Below are 18,367 nucleotides of genomic sequence, written 5' to 3' on the forward strand. Positions count from 1 at the left end.
ACAACTGGGAGACGGATTATCTGAGTCGTCAGATTTTCTATCCGGGGGAGTGGGAACTCCACCCGGAGGTGTTTGCCCAGTTGACTCAATTATGGGGCATTCCAGACATGGATCTGATGGCGTCTCGTCAGAACTTCAAGGTTCCTTGCTACGGGTCCAGATCCAGGGATCCCAAGGCCACTCTAGTGGATGCATTAGTGGCGCCTTGGTCGTTCAACCTAGCTTATGCGTTTCCACCGTTCCCTCTCCTTCCCAGGTTTGTATCCAGGATCAAACAGGAGAAGGCCTCAGTGATTCTGATAGCTCCTGCGTGGCTGCGCAGGACTTGGTATACAGACCTGGTGAATATGTCATCGGCTCCACCATGGAAGCTACCTTTGAGACAGGATCTTCTAGTACAAGGTCCATTCGAACATCCAAATCTAATTTCTCTGCAGCTGACTGCTTGGAAATTGAACGTTTGATTTTATCCAAGCGTGGGTTTTCAGATTCAGTGATAGATACTCTGGTCCAAGCCAGAAAACCTGTGTCTAGAAAGATTTACCATAAAATATGGAAAAGATATATCTGTTGGTGTGAATCCAAGGGATTCTCCTGGAGTAAGATTAAAATTCCTAAGATCCTCTCCTTTCTCCAAGAAGGTTTGGATAAGGGATCGTCAGCGAGTTCTCTAAAAGGACAGATTTCTGCTTTATCTGTTTTGTTATACAAACGACCGGCAGCTGTGCCAGAGGTACAAGCTTTTGTACAGGCTTTGGTCAGAATCAAACCTGTTTACAGACCCTTGACTCCTCCTTGGAGTCTAAATTTTGTTATTTCAGTTCTTCAGGGGGTTCCGTTTGAACCCTTACATTCCATAGATATCAAGTTGCTATCTTGGAAAGTTCTATTTCTTCTGCTAGAAGAGTTTCTGAATTATCTGCTTTGCAGTGTGATCCACCCTATCTGGTGTTCCATTCAGATAAGGTTATTTTGCGTACCAAGCCTGGTTTTCTTCCAAAAGTGGTTTCCAACAAGAATATTAACCAGGAAATAGTTGTTCCTTCTCTGTGCCCGAATCCAGTTTCAAAGAAGGAACGTTTGTTAAACAATTTAGATGTAGTCCGTGCTTTAAAGTTCTATTTAGAAGCAACAAAGAATTTTAGACAAACATCATCCTTGTTTGTCGTTTACTCTGGTAAGAGGAGAGGACAAAAAGCTATTGCTACCTCTCTTTCTTTCTGGCTGAAAAGCATTATCTGATTGGCTTATGAGACTGCCGGACGGCAGCCTCCTGAACGAATCACAGCTCATTCCACTATGGCTGTGGCTTCCACATGGGCCTTCAAGAACGAGGCTTCTGTTAATCAGATATGTAAGGCAGCGACTTGGTCTTCTCTGCACACTTTTGCCAAATTTTACAAATTTGATATTTTTGCTTCTTCGGAGGCTGTTTTTGCGAGAGAGGTTTTGCAAGCCGTGGTGCCTTCTGTTTAGGTAACCTGATTTGCTCCCTCCCGTGTCCTAAAGCTTTGGTATTGGTTCCCACAAGTAATGGATGACGCCGTGGACCGGACACACCAATGTTGGAGAAAACAGAATTTATGCTTACCTGATAAATTACTTTCTCCAACGGTGTGTCCGGTCCACGGCCCGCCCTGGTTTTTTAATCAGGTTTGAAAATGTTTTCTTTTTTTTTATACACTACAGTCACCACGGCACCCTATAGTTTTCTCCTTTTTCTCCTAACCGTCGGTTGAATGACTGGGGGGCGGAGCCAGAGGGGGAGCTATATGGACAGCTCTTGCTGTGTGCTCTCCTTGCCTTTCCCTGTAGGGGAGGAGAATATCCCACAAGTAATGGATGACGCCGTGGACTGGACACACCGTTGGAGAAAGTAATTTATCAGGTAAGCATAAATTCTGTTTTTTCTAGGGATGGAATTTGCTAGAAAATGCTGCTGATACCAAAGTAATGTAAGTAAGGCCTTAAATGCAGTGATAGCGACTGGTATCAGGCTTATTAATAGAGATACATACTCTTATAAAAGTGTAATTTAAAACATTTGCTGGCATGTTTAATCGTTTTTTATATATGTTTGGTGATAAAACTTATTGGGGCCTAGTTTTTTCCACATGGCTGGCTTAAATTTTGCTTAGAAACAGTTTCCTCAGGCTTTCCACTGTTGTAATATGAGTGGGAGGGGCCTATTTTAGCACTTTTTTTGCGCAGTTAAAATTACAAAATGAATCATCCAGCTTCCCTCAGCAGTCCTATGAATACTACAGGACATCTCTAAAGGGCTAAAAAGGCTTCCAAAATCGTTTATAGGGAAGGTAATCCACAGCACAGCTGTGGCAGTTTTGTTGTGTCTGTTAAAAAACGTATATGTCGTTTTTTTTATCCGTTTTTTGCATTAAGGGGTTAATCATCCATTTGCAAGTGGGTGCAATGCTCTGTTAACTTATTACATATACTGTAAAAATTTAGTTTGATTTACTGCCTTTTTTCACTGTTTTTCAAATTTTGACAAAATTTGTTTCTCTTAAAGGCACAGTAACGTTTTTTATATTTGCTTGTTAACTTGATTTAAAGTGTTTTCCAAGCTTACTAGTCTCATTACTAGTCTGTACTAACATGTCTGACATAGAGGAAGCTCCTTGTTCATTATGTTTAAAAGCCATGGTAGAACCCCATCTTAGAATGTGTACCAGATGTACTGATTTCATGTTAAGCAATAAAGATAATTTTTTGTCTTTAAAAACATTATCACCAGAGGATTCTGTCGAGGGGGGAAGTTATGCCGACTAACTCTCCCCACGTGTCAGACCCTTTGACTCCCGCTTCAGGGACTCACGCTCAAATGGTGCCAAGTACATCAAGGGCGCCCATAGCGTTTATTTTACCAGAGGATTCTGTCAAGGGGGAAGTTATGCCAACTAACTCTCCCCACGTGTCAGACTCTTCAACTCCCGCTTCAGGGACTCACGCTCAAATGGCGCCAAGTACATCAAGGGCGCTCATAGCGTTTATTTTACAAGACATGGCGAAAGTTATGATTAATACTCTGGCAGCGGTATTAGTCAGACTACCTGAAATTAAAGGTAAGCAAGATAGCTCTGGGGGTAGATACAGAGCATACAGATGCATCAAGAACCATGTCTGATACTGCCTCACAATATGCAGAAGCTGAGGGGAGCTTCAGTCTGTGGGTGATATTTTTGACTCAGGGAAGATGATTTAACCTGATTCCGATATTTCTACATTTAAAATGTATGCTTGAGATCCTCCACTTGTTGCTCAGGGAGGTTTTAGCAGCTCTGAATGACTGTGTTACAATCACAGTGCCAGAGAAATTGTGTAGACTGAATAAATACTATGCAATGCCGGTGCGTACTGATGTTTTTCCAATACCTAAAGAGGTTTACAGAAATTATTAATAAGGAATGGGATAGACCAGGTGTGCCGTTCTCTTCCCCTCCTATTTTTAGAAAAATGTTTCTAACAGATGCCACCACACGGGACTTATGGCAGACAGTCCCTAAGGTGGAGAGAAGAGTTTCTACTCTAGCTAAGCGTACCACTATCCCTGTCGAGGACAGTTGTGCTTTTTTAGATCCAATGGATAAAAAATTAGAGGGTTACCTTAGGAAAATGTTTATTCAACAAGGTTTTATCCTGCAGCCCTTGCATGCATTGCTCCTGTCACTGCTGCTGCGGCGTTCTGGTTGGAGTCTCTGGATGAGGCTTTACAGGTAGCGACTCCATTGGATGAATATACTTGTCAAGCTTAGAGCACTTAAGCTAGCCAATTCCTTTGTTTCTGATGCCTTTGTTCATTTGACTAAACTAACGGCTAAGAATTCTGTTTTTACTATACTGGCGCGCAGAGCGCTATGGCTTATATCATGGTCAGCTGTCGTGACTTTAATAAATAAGCTGCTTAACTTCCCTTCAAGGGGCAGACCCTATTAGGGCCTGGTTTGAAGGAGATCATTGCTAATATCACTGGAGGAAAAGGTCATGCCCTTCCTCAGGACAGGTCCAAATCAAGGGCCAAAAAAGTCTATTTTTCGTGCCTTTCGAAACTTCAAGGCAGGTGTGGCATCAACTTCCTCTAAGGCAAATCAAGAGGGTACTTTTGCTCAGTCCATGACGGTCTGGAGACAACCGGACCTGGAACAAAGATAAGCAGGCCAAGGAGCCTGCTGCTGCCTCTTAGACAGCATGAAGGAACGGTTCCCTATCCGGTAACGGATCCTGTAGGAGGCAGACTTTCATTTTTCGCCCAGGCGTGGGCAAGAGATGCCCAGGATCCCTGGGCATTGGAAATTATATCCCAGAGATATCTTCTGGATTTCAAATCTTCCACTCCGAAAAAGGGGAGATTTTACCTTTCACAATTATCTGCACACCAGATAAAGAAAGAGGCATTCTTACATTGTGTACGAGACCCATCCAGTTCCAAGACAGGAACAGGGACAGAGTTTTTCTCAAATCTGTTTGTGGTTCCCAAGGAGAGGGAACCTTCAGACCTATTTTGGATTTAAAGATCTTAAACAAATTCCTTAGAATTCCATCATTTAAGATGGAAACTATTCGTACCATCTTAACTATGATCCAGGAGAGTCAATAGAGGACTACAATGGATTTGAAGGATACTTATCCTCACATAACGATGCATAAGGATCACCATCGTTTTTCAGGTTTGCCTTTCTAGACAGGCATTACCAGTTTGTTGCTCTTTCCTTTGGGTTAACTACAGCCCCAAGAATCTTTATGGAGGTTCTGGGGTCGCTTTGGCGGTTCTTAGGCCGCGGGGCATAGAAGTGGCCCCTTATTTAGGCGTCGAACATCCAAATTGCCAAGTCTCATACGGATGTAGTACTGGCATTTCTGAGATCGCAGGGGTGGAAAGTGAACAAGGAAAGAGTTCTCTATCACCAATCTCAAGGGTTTTCTTCCTAGGGACTCGGATAGATTCTGCAGAAATGAAAATTTACCTGACGGAGTCCAGGTTGTCAAAGTTTCTAAATTACTGCCGTGTTCTTCATTCCATCCGCGCCCTTCGGTGGCACGGTACATGAATGTAATCGGCCTAATGGTAGCGGCAAGGGACATAGTACCGTTTGCACGCCTACATTTCAGACCGCTGCAACTATGCATGCTCAGTCAATGGAACGGGGATTACACAGATTTGTCCCCTTCTTAAATCTGGACTAAGAGGCCAGAGATTCTCTTCTCTGGTGGCTATCTCGGGTCCATCTGTCCAAGGGTATGACCTTCCGCAGGTCAGATGGGACAGTTGTTACAACAGATGCCAACCTTTTAGGTTAGGATACAGTCTGGGACTCCCTGAAGACTCAGGGATAGTGGACTCAGGAGGAGACCCTCCTTCTAATAAATATTCTGGAACTGGGAGCGATATTCCATGCTCTTCAGGCTTGGCCTCAGTTAGCAACTCTGAGGTACATCAGATTCAGTCGAACAATATCACGACTGTGGCTTACATCAACCATCAAGGGGGAACAGGAGTTCCCTAGCGATGTTAGAAGTCTTAAAATAATTCACTGGACAGAGATTCTCTCTTGTCTATCAACTCTCCATATCCCAGGTGTTGAGAACTGGGAGGTGGATTTTCTAAGTCGTCAGACTTTTCTCCCGGGGAAGTGGGAATTCCCTCCGGAGGTCTTTGCACAAGATCAAGCAGGAGAGTGCTTTGGTGTTTTTAACAGCGCCTGCGTGGCCACGCAGGACCTGGTATGCAGATCTGGTGGACATGTCATTCTTTCCATCATGGTCTCTGCTTCTGAGACAGGACCCTCTACCCCAGGGTCCTTTCAACCATCTAAATTAAACTTCTCTGAGATGGACTGCCTGGAGACTGAACGCTTGATGTTATCAAAGCATGGCTTCTCCGAGTCAGTCGTTGATACCTTAATACAGGCATGAAAGCCTGTCACTAGGAAAATTTAACATAGATATAGCATAAATATCTTATTGACATGAATCCAAGGGTTACTCATGGAGTACAGTCAGGATTCCCAGGATACTATCTTTTCTCCAAGATGATTTTGAGAAAAGGGTTGTCAGCTAGTTCCTTAAAAGGACAGATTCCTACTCTGTCTATTCTTTTGCACAAGCGTCTGGCAGATACTCCAGACGTTCAGGCATTTTGTCAGGCTTTGGTTAGAACCAAGCCTGTGTCTAAACCTGTTGCTCCGCCATGGAGCTTAAACCTGATTATTAAGGTTCTTCAAGGAGTTCTGTTTGAACCTCTTCATTATATAGATATCAAACTTTTTATCTTGGAAAGTTCCTTTTTGGTAGATATTTCCTCGGCTTGTAGAGTCTCCGAGTTATCTGCTTTACAATGTGATTCTCCTTATCTGGTCCTCCGTACGGATAAGGTAGTCCTGCGTATCAAAACTGGGTTTTTTACCTAAGGTGGTATCCAACAAGAATATCACTCAAGAGAGTGTTGTTCCATTCTTGTATCCTAATCCTTCTTCAAAGATGGAACGTCTATTACACAATTTGGACGTGGTTCGTGCTTTAAAGTTTTACTTACAAGCTACTTCAGATTTTCATCAAACATTTACTTTGTTTGTTGTCTACTCTGGATAGAGGAGAGGTCAAAAGACTTCAGCAACCTCTCTTTCTTTTTGGTTAAAAGCATAATTCGTTTAGCTTATGAGACTGCTGGACAGCAGCCTCCTGAAGGGATTACAGCTCATTCTAAAAGAGCTGTGGCTTTCACTTGGGCCTTTTTAAAATGAGACTTCTGTTGAACAGATTTACAAGACGGCTTCTTGGTCTGCGCTTCATACTTTGCTTCTTCGGAGGCTATTTTTGGGAGAAAGGATTTTTTTTCAGGAAGTGGTACCTAACGTTTAAGTACCTGCCTTGTCCCTCCCTTCATCCGTGTACTCTAGCTTTGGTATTGGTATCCCATAAGTAATGGATGATCCGTGGACTGGATACACTTAACAAGAGAAAACATAATTTATGCTTACCTGATAAATTTATTTCTCTTGTAATGTATGTATCCACGGCCCGCCCTGTCATTTTAAGGCAGGTAATTTTTTCATTTAAACTACAGTCACCACTGCACCCTATGGTTTTTCCTTTCTCTGCATGTTTTCGGTCGAATGACTGGATATGGCAGTTAGGGGAGGAGCTATATAGCAGCTCTGCTGTGGGTGAACTCTTGCAACTTCCTGTTGGGAAGGAGAATATCCCATAAGTAATGGATGATCCGTGGACTGGATACACTACAAGAGAAATACATTTATCAGGTAAGCATAAATTATGTTTCTCTTGTTAAGTGTATCCAGTCCACGGATCATCCATTACTTGTGGGATATTCTCCTTCCCAACAGGAAGTTGCAAGAGGATCACCCACAGCAGAGCTGCTATATAGCTCCTCCCCTCACTGCCATACCCAGTTATTCTCTTGCAACTCTCAACTAAGATGGAGGTCGTAAGAGGACTGTGGTGTTTTATACTTAGTTTATTTCTTCAATCAAAAGTTTGTTATTTTTAAATGGTACCGGAGTGTACTGTTTATCTCAGGTAGTATTTAGAAGAAGAATCTGCCTGCGTTTTCTATGATCTTAGCAGAAGTAACTAAGATCCTTTGCTGTTCTCACATATTCTGAGGAGTGAGGTAACTTCAGAGGGGGAATAGCGTGCAGGTTTTCCTGTAATAAGGTATGTGCAGTTAAAATATTTTTCTAGGGATGGAATTTGCTAGAAAATGCTGCTGATACCGAAGTAATGTAAGTAAATCCTTAAATGCAGTGATAGCGACTGGTATCAGGCTTATTAATAGAGATACATACTCTTATAAAAGTGTATTTTAAAACGTTTGCTGGCATGTTTAATCGTTTTTTATATATATTTGGTGATAAACCTTATTGGGGCCTAGTTTTTTCCACATGGCTGGCGTGAATTTTGCCTAGAAACAGTTTACTGAGGCTTCCCACTGTTGTAATATGAGTGGGAGGGGCCTATTTTAGCGTTTTTTTGCACAGCAAAATTACAGACACAGACATCCAGCTTCTTCCAGCATGATCCAGGACTTCTCTGAAGGGCTCAAAAGGCTTCAAAAGTTGTATTGAGGGAGGTAAAAAGCCACAGTAGAGCTGTGGCAGTTGTTGTGACTGTTTAAAAAACGTTTTTGTCATTTGTTATTCCGTTTTTGGTATTAAGGGGTTAATCAGCCATTTGCAAGTGGGTGCAATGCTCTGCTAACTTATTACATACACTGTAAAAATTTAGTTAGTGAAACTGCATTTTTTCACTGTTATTTCAAAATTTGGGAAAATTTGTGTTTCTTAAAGGCACAGTAACGTTTTTTATATTGCTTGTAAACTTGTTTTAAAGTGTTTTCCAAGCTTGCTAGTCTCATTGCTAGTCTGTTTAAACATGTCTGACACAGAGGAACCTACTTGTTCATGATGTTTGAAAGCCATGGTGGAGCCCCATAGGAGAATGTGTACTAAATGTATTGATTTCACCTTAAACAGTAAAGATCAGTATTTATCTATAAAAGAATTATCACCAGAGGGTTCTGTCGAGGGGGAAGTTATGCCGACTAACTCTCCCCACGTGTCAGACTCTTCGCCTCCCGCTCAGGGGACGCACGCTAATATGGCGCCAATTACATCAGGGACGCCCATAGCGATTACCTTGCAGGACATGGCTGCAATCATGAATAATACCCTGTCAGAGGTATTATCTAGATTGCCTGAATTAAGAGGCCAGCGCAATAGCTCTGGGGTTAGGAGAGATACAGAGCGCGCAAATGCTGTTAGAGCCATGTCTGATACTGCGTCACAATATGCAGAACATGAGGACGGAGAGCTTCAGTCTGTGGGTGACATCTCTGACTCGGGGAAACCTGATTCAGAGATTTCTAATTTTAAATTTAAGCTTGAGAACCTCCGTGTATTGCTTGGGGAGGTATTAGCTGCTCTGAATGACTGTAACACAGTTGCAATTCCAGAGAAATTGTGTAGGCTGGATAGATACTATGCGGTGCCGGTGTGTACTGACGTTTTTCCTATACTTAAAAGGCTTACAGAAATTATTAGCAAGGAGTGGGATAGACCCGGTATGCCCTTTTCCCCACCTTCTATATTTAGAAAAATGTTTCCAATAGACGCCACTACACGGGAATTATGGCAGACGGTCCCTAAGGTGGAGGGAGCAGTTTCTACTTTAGCAAAGCGTACCACTATCCCGGTTGAGGACAGTTGTGCTTTTTCAGATCCAATGGATAAAAAATTGGAGGGTTACCTTAAGAAAATGTTTATTCAACAAGGTTTTATTTTACAGCCCCTTGCATGCATTGCGCCTGTCACTGCTGCGGCGGCATTCTGGTTTGAGGCCCTGGAAGAGACCATCCAGATAGCTCCATTGAATGAAATTATTGAGAAGCTTAGAACGCTTAAGCTAGCTAACTCATTTGTTTCTGATGCCATTGTTCATTTAACTAAACTAACGGCTAAGAATTCCGGATTCGCCATCCAGGCGTGTAGGGCGCTATGGCTTAAATCCTGGTCAGCTGATGTGACTTCAAAGTCTAAATTACTCAACATTCCTTTCAAGGGGCAGACCTTATTCGGGCCTGGCTTGAAGGAAATTATTGCTGACATTACTGGAGGCAAGGGTCATACCCTTTTTCAGGACAGGGCCAAATCAAAGTCCAAACAGTCTAATTTTCGTGCCTTTTGAAATTTCAAGGCAGGAGCAGCATCAACTTCCTCCGCTTTAAAACAAGAGGGAACTGTTGCTCATTCCAGACAGGCCTGGAAACCTAACCAGTCCTGGAACAAGGGCAAGCAGGCCAGAAAGCCTGCTGCTGCCCCCAAGACAGCATGAAGGAACGGCCCCCTATCCGGAAACTGATCTAGTGGGGGGCAGACTTTCTCTCTTCGCCCAGGCGTGGGCAAGAGATGTTCAGGATCCCTGGGCGTTGGAGATCATATCTCAGGGATATCTTCTGGACTTCAAAGCTTCTCCTCCACAAGGGAGATTTCATCTTTCAAGGTTATCAGCAAACCAGATAAAGAAAGAGGAATTCCTAAGCTGTGTGCAAGACCTCCTAGTAATGGGAGTGATCCGTCCAGTTCCGCGGACGGAACAGGGACAGGGATTTTATTCAAATCTGTTTGTGGTTCCCAAGAAAAAGGGAACCTTCAGACCAATCTTGGATCTAAAGATCTTAAACAAATTCCTCAGAGTTCCATCATTCAAAATGGAAACTATTCGGACCATCCTACCCATGATCCAAGAGGGTCAGTACATGACCACAGTGGACTTACCTTCACATACCGATTCACAAAGATCATCATCGGTTCCTAAGGTTTGCCTTTCTAGACAGGCATTACCAATTTGTAGCTTTTCCCTTCGGGTTGGCCACTGCCCCGAGAATTTTTACAAAGGTTCTGGGCTCACTTCTGGCGGTTCTAAGACCGCGAGGCATAGCGGTGGCTCCGTATCTAGACGACATCCTGATACAGGCGTCAAGCTTTCAAATTGCCAAGTCTCATACAGAGATAGTTCTGGCATTTCTGAGGTCGCATGGGTGGAAAGTGAACATGGAAAAGAGTTCTCTATCACCACTCACAAGAGTCTCCTTCCTAGGGACTCTTATAGATTCTGTAGAGATTAAAATTTACCTGACGGAGTCCAGGTTATCAAAAGGTCTAAGTGCTTGCTGTGTCCTTCATTCCATTCCACGCCCGTCAGTGGCTCAGTGCATGGAAGTAATCAGCTTAATGGTAGCGGCAATAGACATAGTGTGATTTGCGCGCCTGCATCTCAGACCTCTGCAATTATGCATGCTAAGTCAGTGGAATGGGAATTACTCATATTTGTCCCCTCTACTAAATCTGGATCAAGAGACCAGAGATTCTCTTCTCTGGTGGCTTTCTCGGGTCCATCTGTCCAAGGGTATGACCTTTCACAGGCCAGATTGGACGATTGTAACAGATGCCAGCCTTCTAGGTTGGGGCGCAGTCTGGAACTCCCTGAAGGCTCAGGGATCGTGGACTCAGGAGGAGAAACTCCTCCCAATAAATATTCTGGAGTTAAGAGCAATATTCAATGCTCTTCTAGCTTGGCCTCAGTTAGCAACACTGAGGTTCATCAGATTTAAGTCGGACAACATCACGACTGTGGCTTACATCAACCATCAAGGGGGAACCAGGAGTTCCCTAGTGATGTTAGAAGTCTCAAAGATAATTCGCTGGGCAGAGTCTCACTCTTGCCACCTGTCAGCGATCCACATCCCAGGCGTAGAGAACTGGGAGGCGGATTTTCTAAGTCGTCAGACATTTCATCCGGGGGAGTGGGAACTCCATCCGGAGGTGTTTGCTCAACTGGTCCATCGTTGGGGCAAACCAGAACTGGATCACATGGCGTCTCGCCAGAACGCCAAGCTTCCTTGTTACGGATCCAGGTCCAGGGGCCCGGGAGCAACGCTGATAGATGCTCTAGCAGCTCCTTGGTTCTTCAACCTGGCCTATGTGTTTCCACCGTTTCCTCTGCTCCCTCGACTGATTGCCAAAATCAAACAGGAGAGAGCATTGGGGATTCTGATAGCGCCTGCGTTGCCACGCAGGACCTGGTATGCAGACCTAGTGGACATGTCATCTCTTCCACCATGGACTCTGCCTCTGAGGCAGGACCTTCTAATACAAGGTCCTTTCAATCATCCAAATCCAATTTCTCTGAGACTGACTGCATGGAGATTGAACGCTTGATTCTATCAAAGCGTGGCTTCTCCGAGTCAGTCATTGATACCTTAATACAGGCTCGGAAGCCTGTCACCAGGAAAATCTACCATAAGATATGGCGTAAATATCTTTATTGGTGTGAATCCAAGAGTTACTCATGGAGTAAGGTTAGGATTCCTAGGATATTGTCCTTTCTCCAAGAGGGTTTGGACAAAGGCTTATCAGCTAGTTCTTTAAAAGGACAGATCTCTGCTCTGTCTATTCTTTTGCACAAGCGTCTGGTAGAAGTTCCAGACGTCCAGGCATTTTGTCAGGCTTTGGTTAGGATTAAGCCTGTGTTTAAAACTGTTGCTCCCCCGTGGAGCTTAAACTTGGTTCTTAAAGTTCTTCAGGGAGTTCCGTTTGAACCCCTTCATTCCATTGATATTAAACTTTTATCTTGGAAAGTTCTGTTTTTGATGGCTATTTCCTCGGCTCGAAGAGTCTCTGAGTTATCTGCCTTACATTGTGATTCTTCTTATCTGATTTTTCATTCAGACAAGGTAGTTCTGCGTACCAAACCTGGGTTTTTACCTAAGGTGGTTTCTAACAGGAATATCAATCAAGAGATTGTTGTTCCATCATTGTGTCCTAATCCTTCTTCAAAGAAGGAACATCTTTTGCATAATCTGGACGTAGTCCGTGCCTTGAAGTTTTACTTACAGGCTACTAAAGATTTTCGTCAAACATCTGCCCTGTTTGTCGTTTACTCTGGACAGAGGAGAGGTCAAAAAGCTTCGGCAACCTCTCTCTCCTTTTGGCTTCGGAGCATAATACGCTTAGCCTATGAGACTGCTGGACAGCAGCCCCCTGAAAGGATTACAGCTCATTCTATTAGAGCTGTGGCTTCCACCTGGGCCTTTAAAAATGAGGCCTCTGTTGAACAGATTTGCAAGGCTGCGACTTGGTCTTCGCTTCACACCTTTTCAAAATTTTACAAATTTGACACTTTTGCTTCTTCGGAGGCTGTTTTTGGGAGAAAGGTTCTACAGGCAGTGGTTCCTTCCGTTTAAGTTCCTGCCTTGTCCCTCCCATCATCCGTGTACTTTAGCTTTGGCATTGGTATCCCACAAGTAATGGATGATCCGTGGACTGGATACACTTAACAAGAGAAAACATAATTTATGCTTACCTGATAAATTTATTTCTCTTGTAGTGTATCCAGTCCACGGCCCGCCCTGTCCTTTTAAGGCAGGTCTAAATTTTAATTAAACTACAGTCACCACTGCACCCTATGGTTTCTCCTTTCTCGTTTTGTTTCGGTCGAATGACTGGGTATGGCAGTGAGGGGAGGAGCTATATAGCAGCTCTGCTGTGGGTGATCCTCTTGCAACTTCCTGTTGGGAAGGAGAATATCCCACAAGTAATGGATGATCCGTGGACTGGATACACTACAAGAGAAATAAATTTATCAGGTAAGCATAAATTATGTTTTTATCATTGACTTTACTGTCCTTTTAACTAGAGCACAGGTGCAATAATCAGCTGATGGGTGAGCGTAGGTTATTAACCATGGTTACTGATCAGCTGTGCTCTAGTTAAAGTGAAGGTAAACTTTGATGAATCAGTGCCCTGTTTTTTAAAAAAATATTATTAAAAACAGGGGCACTTTCATTCATCAAAGTTAACATTTCACCGTTTTTGTAAAAATACCTTTTATTCTGGAAGCCGCTCCAGTACTTCCCCCGCCCATTGCAAGTCTCTTCATACGTCACCAATGACTAATCTGGCTTCCTCCAATCACGGTGTAGCCTCAGGCAATGTTTGCTCTGGGGGGGGAAGCCAGATTAGTCATTCGTGACGTATGAAGAGACTTGCGACAGGCGGGGGATGCGCTGGAGCGGCTTCCAGAATAAAAGGTAAGTATTTTTACAAAAACAGTGAAATGTTAACTTTGATGAGTGAAAATGCCCCTGTTTTTAATAGGATTTTTAAAAACAGGGCACTGATTCATCAAAGCTTACCTTCACTTTAAGGTATAATGAAAAACTTGCCTGTTAGGGGCACTTGAGGACTGGAGTTGAGAAACATTGCTGTAATGGGATGCAGACTTGTTTGGCAAGTGCTGCCCTATTTCCTAAATCATGCATAAAAGTGTAAATTATTGCTCTGTACAGTGTCTGTAATTTAACTCCTTCACGCCCTTAGGATGTTCCATGCCGTCTTTACAGCACTAGGTTTTAATGCCCTTAGGACGATATGGAAGGTCCTAACTTTTTTTTGACGTCCTGCACACTCCTGCTTTCACGAAAGGAAGCATCCGTCTGGGTTGTGTCTAGCATCTTAGGCCGTCCCCCAGGATCCGATCCTAGCATTGGAATCCCATAATTGGGGAGTTGCTAGTATGGAGAACCAAAATAAAGTTTACATATTTATGCCACTGTAAATTTAAATTGTTTGGGGTATTGCCCATAGCAGCATTCAACTTATTCTCTCTGGCTTGTTCCTGTGTGTACAAATTATGTTCCACGTTGTGTATTACAACTTAGTACATAAAACTGAAGTTTCAATCCAAATCAAAGATGATGCTGCATAATGAAATTAAAAAGTCAGCATTATATGCATGTTAAAAAGTAATTTTTTTCCTTGTTTTCTTTAAAATAAATAAAAGGTCACTTTTCATACACTCCCATTTTGTCTGCATATACATATAAAGTGGGTAGGCCTCTGCGTTTGTGCGAATGTATAATGGTCTAAGAAACCGGTTTTAATATATGTATGTATGTTGTGTTTTGTTTTTTTTCAAATACAATTCATATTTACACTATGCCTTAATTTGTGCATGTAACATGGTGGTTTTACTTACTCTTCAATATTGTACAGCCTACAGATTCAAACATATCTTTTAAAGGAAATTACCAATTTTACCCGTCAGAACACTATACTTAAGGCCAAAGCTCAGCAAAAAAATAAATAAATAAGAGAGAGAGAAATGCCAAAGCGTCATAACAATTTGTTTGCAAGATATATTTCTTTGTTTCACTAGGAGGACACTAAAGCAGCATTCATCGCAAGTGATCGTTGGAGCCCAGTGTGGAAATGCTGTACTTAGGGGAGCTCATGTCTATTCGGCCGGCATTGTATCCACTTCAAAATGTAAATGTTTAGTTGAAAACCATTTAGAAAGATATTGATATGTTTTTTTTGTACAGAACACTTGTTTGCTATGTAGGTAATAAGGAATTTAATTGGTCCAGTTTATGTATAATTTTATAACAATCAGTCTGACCTTTCATATTGTTTGTTTACTTCTTAATATATGGAGAGTCCATGGCATCATTCCTTACTGTTGGGAAATACTGAACCTGGCCACCAGGAGGAGGCAAAGACACCCCAGCCAAAGGGTTAAATACCTCTCCCACTTCCCCCTTCCCCCAGTCATTCTTTGCCTTTCGTCACAGGAGGATGGCAGAGAAATGTCAGAAGATTCAGAGTAGTTCCTTAGGAAGGGTATCTGCCCTTCAATATGGGACTGGAGTTTTAAGTAGTCTTGTCAGCCTCTCAGTGAGAGCATTGACAAAGTTAGAGTCTGGAGATGCAGGGAGAGTCTTTCTGCGAACCCATCCAGACTGCTTGCTAACAGCTCCTAAGCAATCAGTGTTGCCGAGTTTCACTGCCTGCTTGTTTTCTCACTCAAGTCCATGTCAGGAGCGATGCTACAAGACTGTCACACTTGAGAGGCTGTGTTTCTGTTCCACAGCATGGATTCTGGTAAGATTGTTTAAATTTTTACATATGTTGAAAATGCTAGAAGACAGGTTCACAGTGTGGCTCCTTTTATCTTAATAGTATGATGGGTTAATATCTCCTGAGGGGGATTATTGAACAGTGGGGATTAATCAAATGTGATGCTTTGATTTTATGCTGCTTTATGTGTCAGATTTATTGGGCTCATAGATTGTTTATGTGGCTGGAACGCACAGGTTTTCACTTTCACTTTGAACGATGCACAGCTTTGTAGCTTGGCGCGCTTTTTCTCATAGCAGGGGCGGTCCTGCGCACCATGTGACCGGAAGTGGTCTCGCTTTCATTTCCTCTTTCCTGAACAAACTGGCTGTTGGAAAAGACGCTTTTTCTCTGTATTGTCTGGGTCTAGGAGGTGGTGAGTGCCCCAGCCATTGGGAGTATAAAGGTGCAGTTTTTTTGAAAAATAACAAAGATTGTTTCTGTGTCCTACTTTCATTTTAAGCTATGGAGGATTCTGAGATACTAGAGGGTACTCCCTCTATTCCAAATAGTAATACCTGTTTATATTGTGAGGAGGCCTTGGTATGCCCGCCCTCTCAACTATGTCCCACATGCCTTGAACACTTTATTAGGTATAAGAAGGTTAACCCCTTTAGTACCACTGAGCCGTCCACCTCTGATGACTGGCCGTCCCATGAGGTGCATACCCATCAGTCATCTCCTACACACGCAGCTTTCCGTAGCACACCTGATCCTCTATCTGGAGGCCCTCAGTGCTTTACTTCGCCCCGCAAAACACAAGCAAAAGGCTCTCCTGCCCAGGGGTCATAATGTGATTTTTTTGGATTTATCTGTTTTGTCTCAGTTATCTGAGGCGGAGTCACGCTCTGAGGCTTCGGAGGGCGAACTTTCTGGGTCAGAGTCTGCTCCCTCTAAGCCTTCTGCTGCAGAGGAACCAGCCTTTAGATTTAAGATTGAGCACTTTATTTTTCTTCTAATAGAAGTCCTGTCTTCATTAGAGGTTCCAGAGGCCAAAGCTGCCTGATCAACCTTTGATTCCTAAATTAGACACAGTGGACAAGGACAGGGTAGTGCTGTTAACTTTTCCTGTACCTGTAAAGATGGCAAACATTAAAAACGAATGGTACAGAATTGGATCCTCCTTTTCCCCTTCGTCTTCCTTTAAGAAATTATTCCCGGTCCCGGACTCTCAGTTGGAATTGTGGGGTTCCGTCCCTAAGGTGGATGGAGCTATCTCCACGCTTGCCAAACATACTACTATGCCGCTTGAGGAAAGCTCGTCGTTCAGAGAGCCGATGGATAAGAAGATGGAAACTTTTCTAAGAAAGATGTTCCAACATACGAGATACTTGTTTCAACCGGCAGCAGCTACCTACTGGTGCGACGACTTATCGGAATTGATCGAGGTGGAGGGTCACCTCGACGTTATCCAGGAAAGAAAGCTTTGAGAATTGCTAATTCTTTTATCTGTAATGCAAACATGCAGATTATTCGCCTAAATGCTAAGGTGTCTGGGTTTTCAGTTCAGGCTAGTTGGGCGCTCTGGCTGAATTCATGGTCTGCGGACATGACTTCTAAGTCCAGATTTTTCTCTTTCCCTTTTAATGAAAGATTTTATTTGGTCCAGGCTTAGACTCCATTATCTCCATGGTTACAGGGGGCAAGGGTGCCTTCCTACTGCAGGATAAAAAGTCTAAGGGACAAAGTTCTAATTTTCGTTCTGATGAATCCCATCGACAGCAGCCCTCCCCTAAGCCCGAGCAAACCAAGAGTACTTGGAAGCCGGCTCAGTCCTGGAATAAATCCAAGCACAGCAAGAAGCCCACCGAGACTAAATCAACATGAAGCGACAGCCCCCGTTCCAGGCGCTGGATCTTCAAGGGGGCAGACTGTCGCTCTTTTCAGATGCTTGGTTCCTGGACGTGCAGGATCCATGGGTCCTGGAGGTCATAGCTCAGGTATACAAGATAGGTTTCAAGTCTCATCCACCCAAGGGCAGATTTCTCCTCTCAAGCCTGTCTTCCAGACCAGAAAAGAGGGAAGCCTTTCTGGGGTACGTGCGGGATCTGTCCTCCTTAGGGCTCATTGTCCCGGTATCTTTTTTTTAAATCATTTATTTATATATCCAACAATGAGTACAATCAAATAAATTTTCACCTTTATATACCACGCAGGGTCAGGTGTTAAAGAAACAAAAAACATAAAACAGAGAACAAAAAAAAATTACTTTTCCATAGATAAACTAACAGACAAAAAAAGATACTCTCATATAGTCTATTTGTACAAAATGTTGGAATTTTACTAAACTAAGTGAAATACCATTTAACCTGGGCTCATGCTTACCATTCATACATACCAAAAATCTAAAACAAAATCAGGGGAGCGGGAGGAGAAGAGAGAAAAAAAAAAAAAAAAGGGAACCCACTAAGGACATACCATATCCTCTCCATATTCTTTTTTTTTGCCTGCCTTTTTCTCACCACTTTCCAACTTTCCTCTTATCCTACCGTCTCTTGCAACCTGCCAATCTTGTTCTCTCCATTTCTTGGCTATATGTTTCCCTACACCACAATTCACCTTATACTTCTCTGTAATTAGTTATCCATGAATGTGGAAAAAGGTCTAGAGCCACTAGGTCCATGAAAGAGTTTGAGGATAAAAATGGGGTCAGGATAGCTTTTTGTATAGCTGAAGGGTAGGATTTGATAATTGGTAGCCAACCAGCTAAAAAAAGCTTTTATTCTCTTTTCTGATGTGGCTTTTAAATGAAAAGATTCATATATGATTTGAGTTTGAATCTCCTGCAGGATTTGAGATAATCCAGGAACTGCAGTAGATTTCCAATGTTTAAGAATTTGATGTCTGACAGCTAAGATAATAGTGTTTAAGATATT

At 42.9% G+C, this 18,367-nt stretch overlaps 1 protein-coding gene across 4 annotated transcripts in view; it reads left to right on the forward strand.

Moving 5' to 3' along the window:
* The window catches only part of NSUN6 (NOP2/Sun RNA methyltransferase 6), a 391,580-nt gene that overhangs the window by 136,945 nt on the left and 236,268 nt on the right, over positions 1-18,367 (forward strand). For 3 of the 4 annotated variants that reach the window (XM_053713964.1, XM_053713965.1, XM_053713966.1), the window contains exon 5: positions 14,752-14,861. The exons of the other annotated variant lie outside the window; for it this stretch is intronic. In XM_053713964.1, the coding sequence (XP_053569939.1) occupies positions 14,752-14,861 (110 nt within the window). The remainder of the gene's footprint in view (positions 1-14,751; positions 14,862-18,367) is intronic. 4 annotated transcript variants of the gene reach the window in all.

This window comes from Bombina bombina, chromosome 5 (assembly GCF_027579735.1).
Source record: "Bombina bombina isolate aBomBom1 chromosome 5, aBomBom1.pri, whole genome shotgun sequence".
In the NCBI taxonomy this organism is placed as follows: Eukaryota; Metazoa; Chordata; class Amphibia; order Anura; family Bombinatoridae; genus Bombina; species Bombina bombina.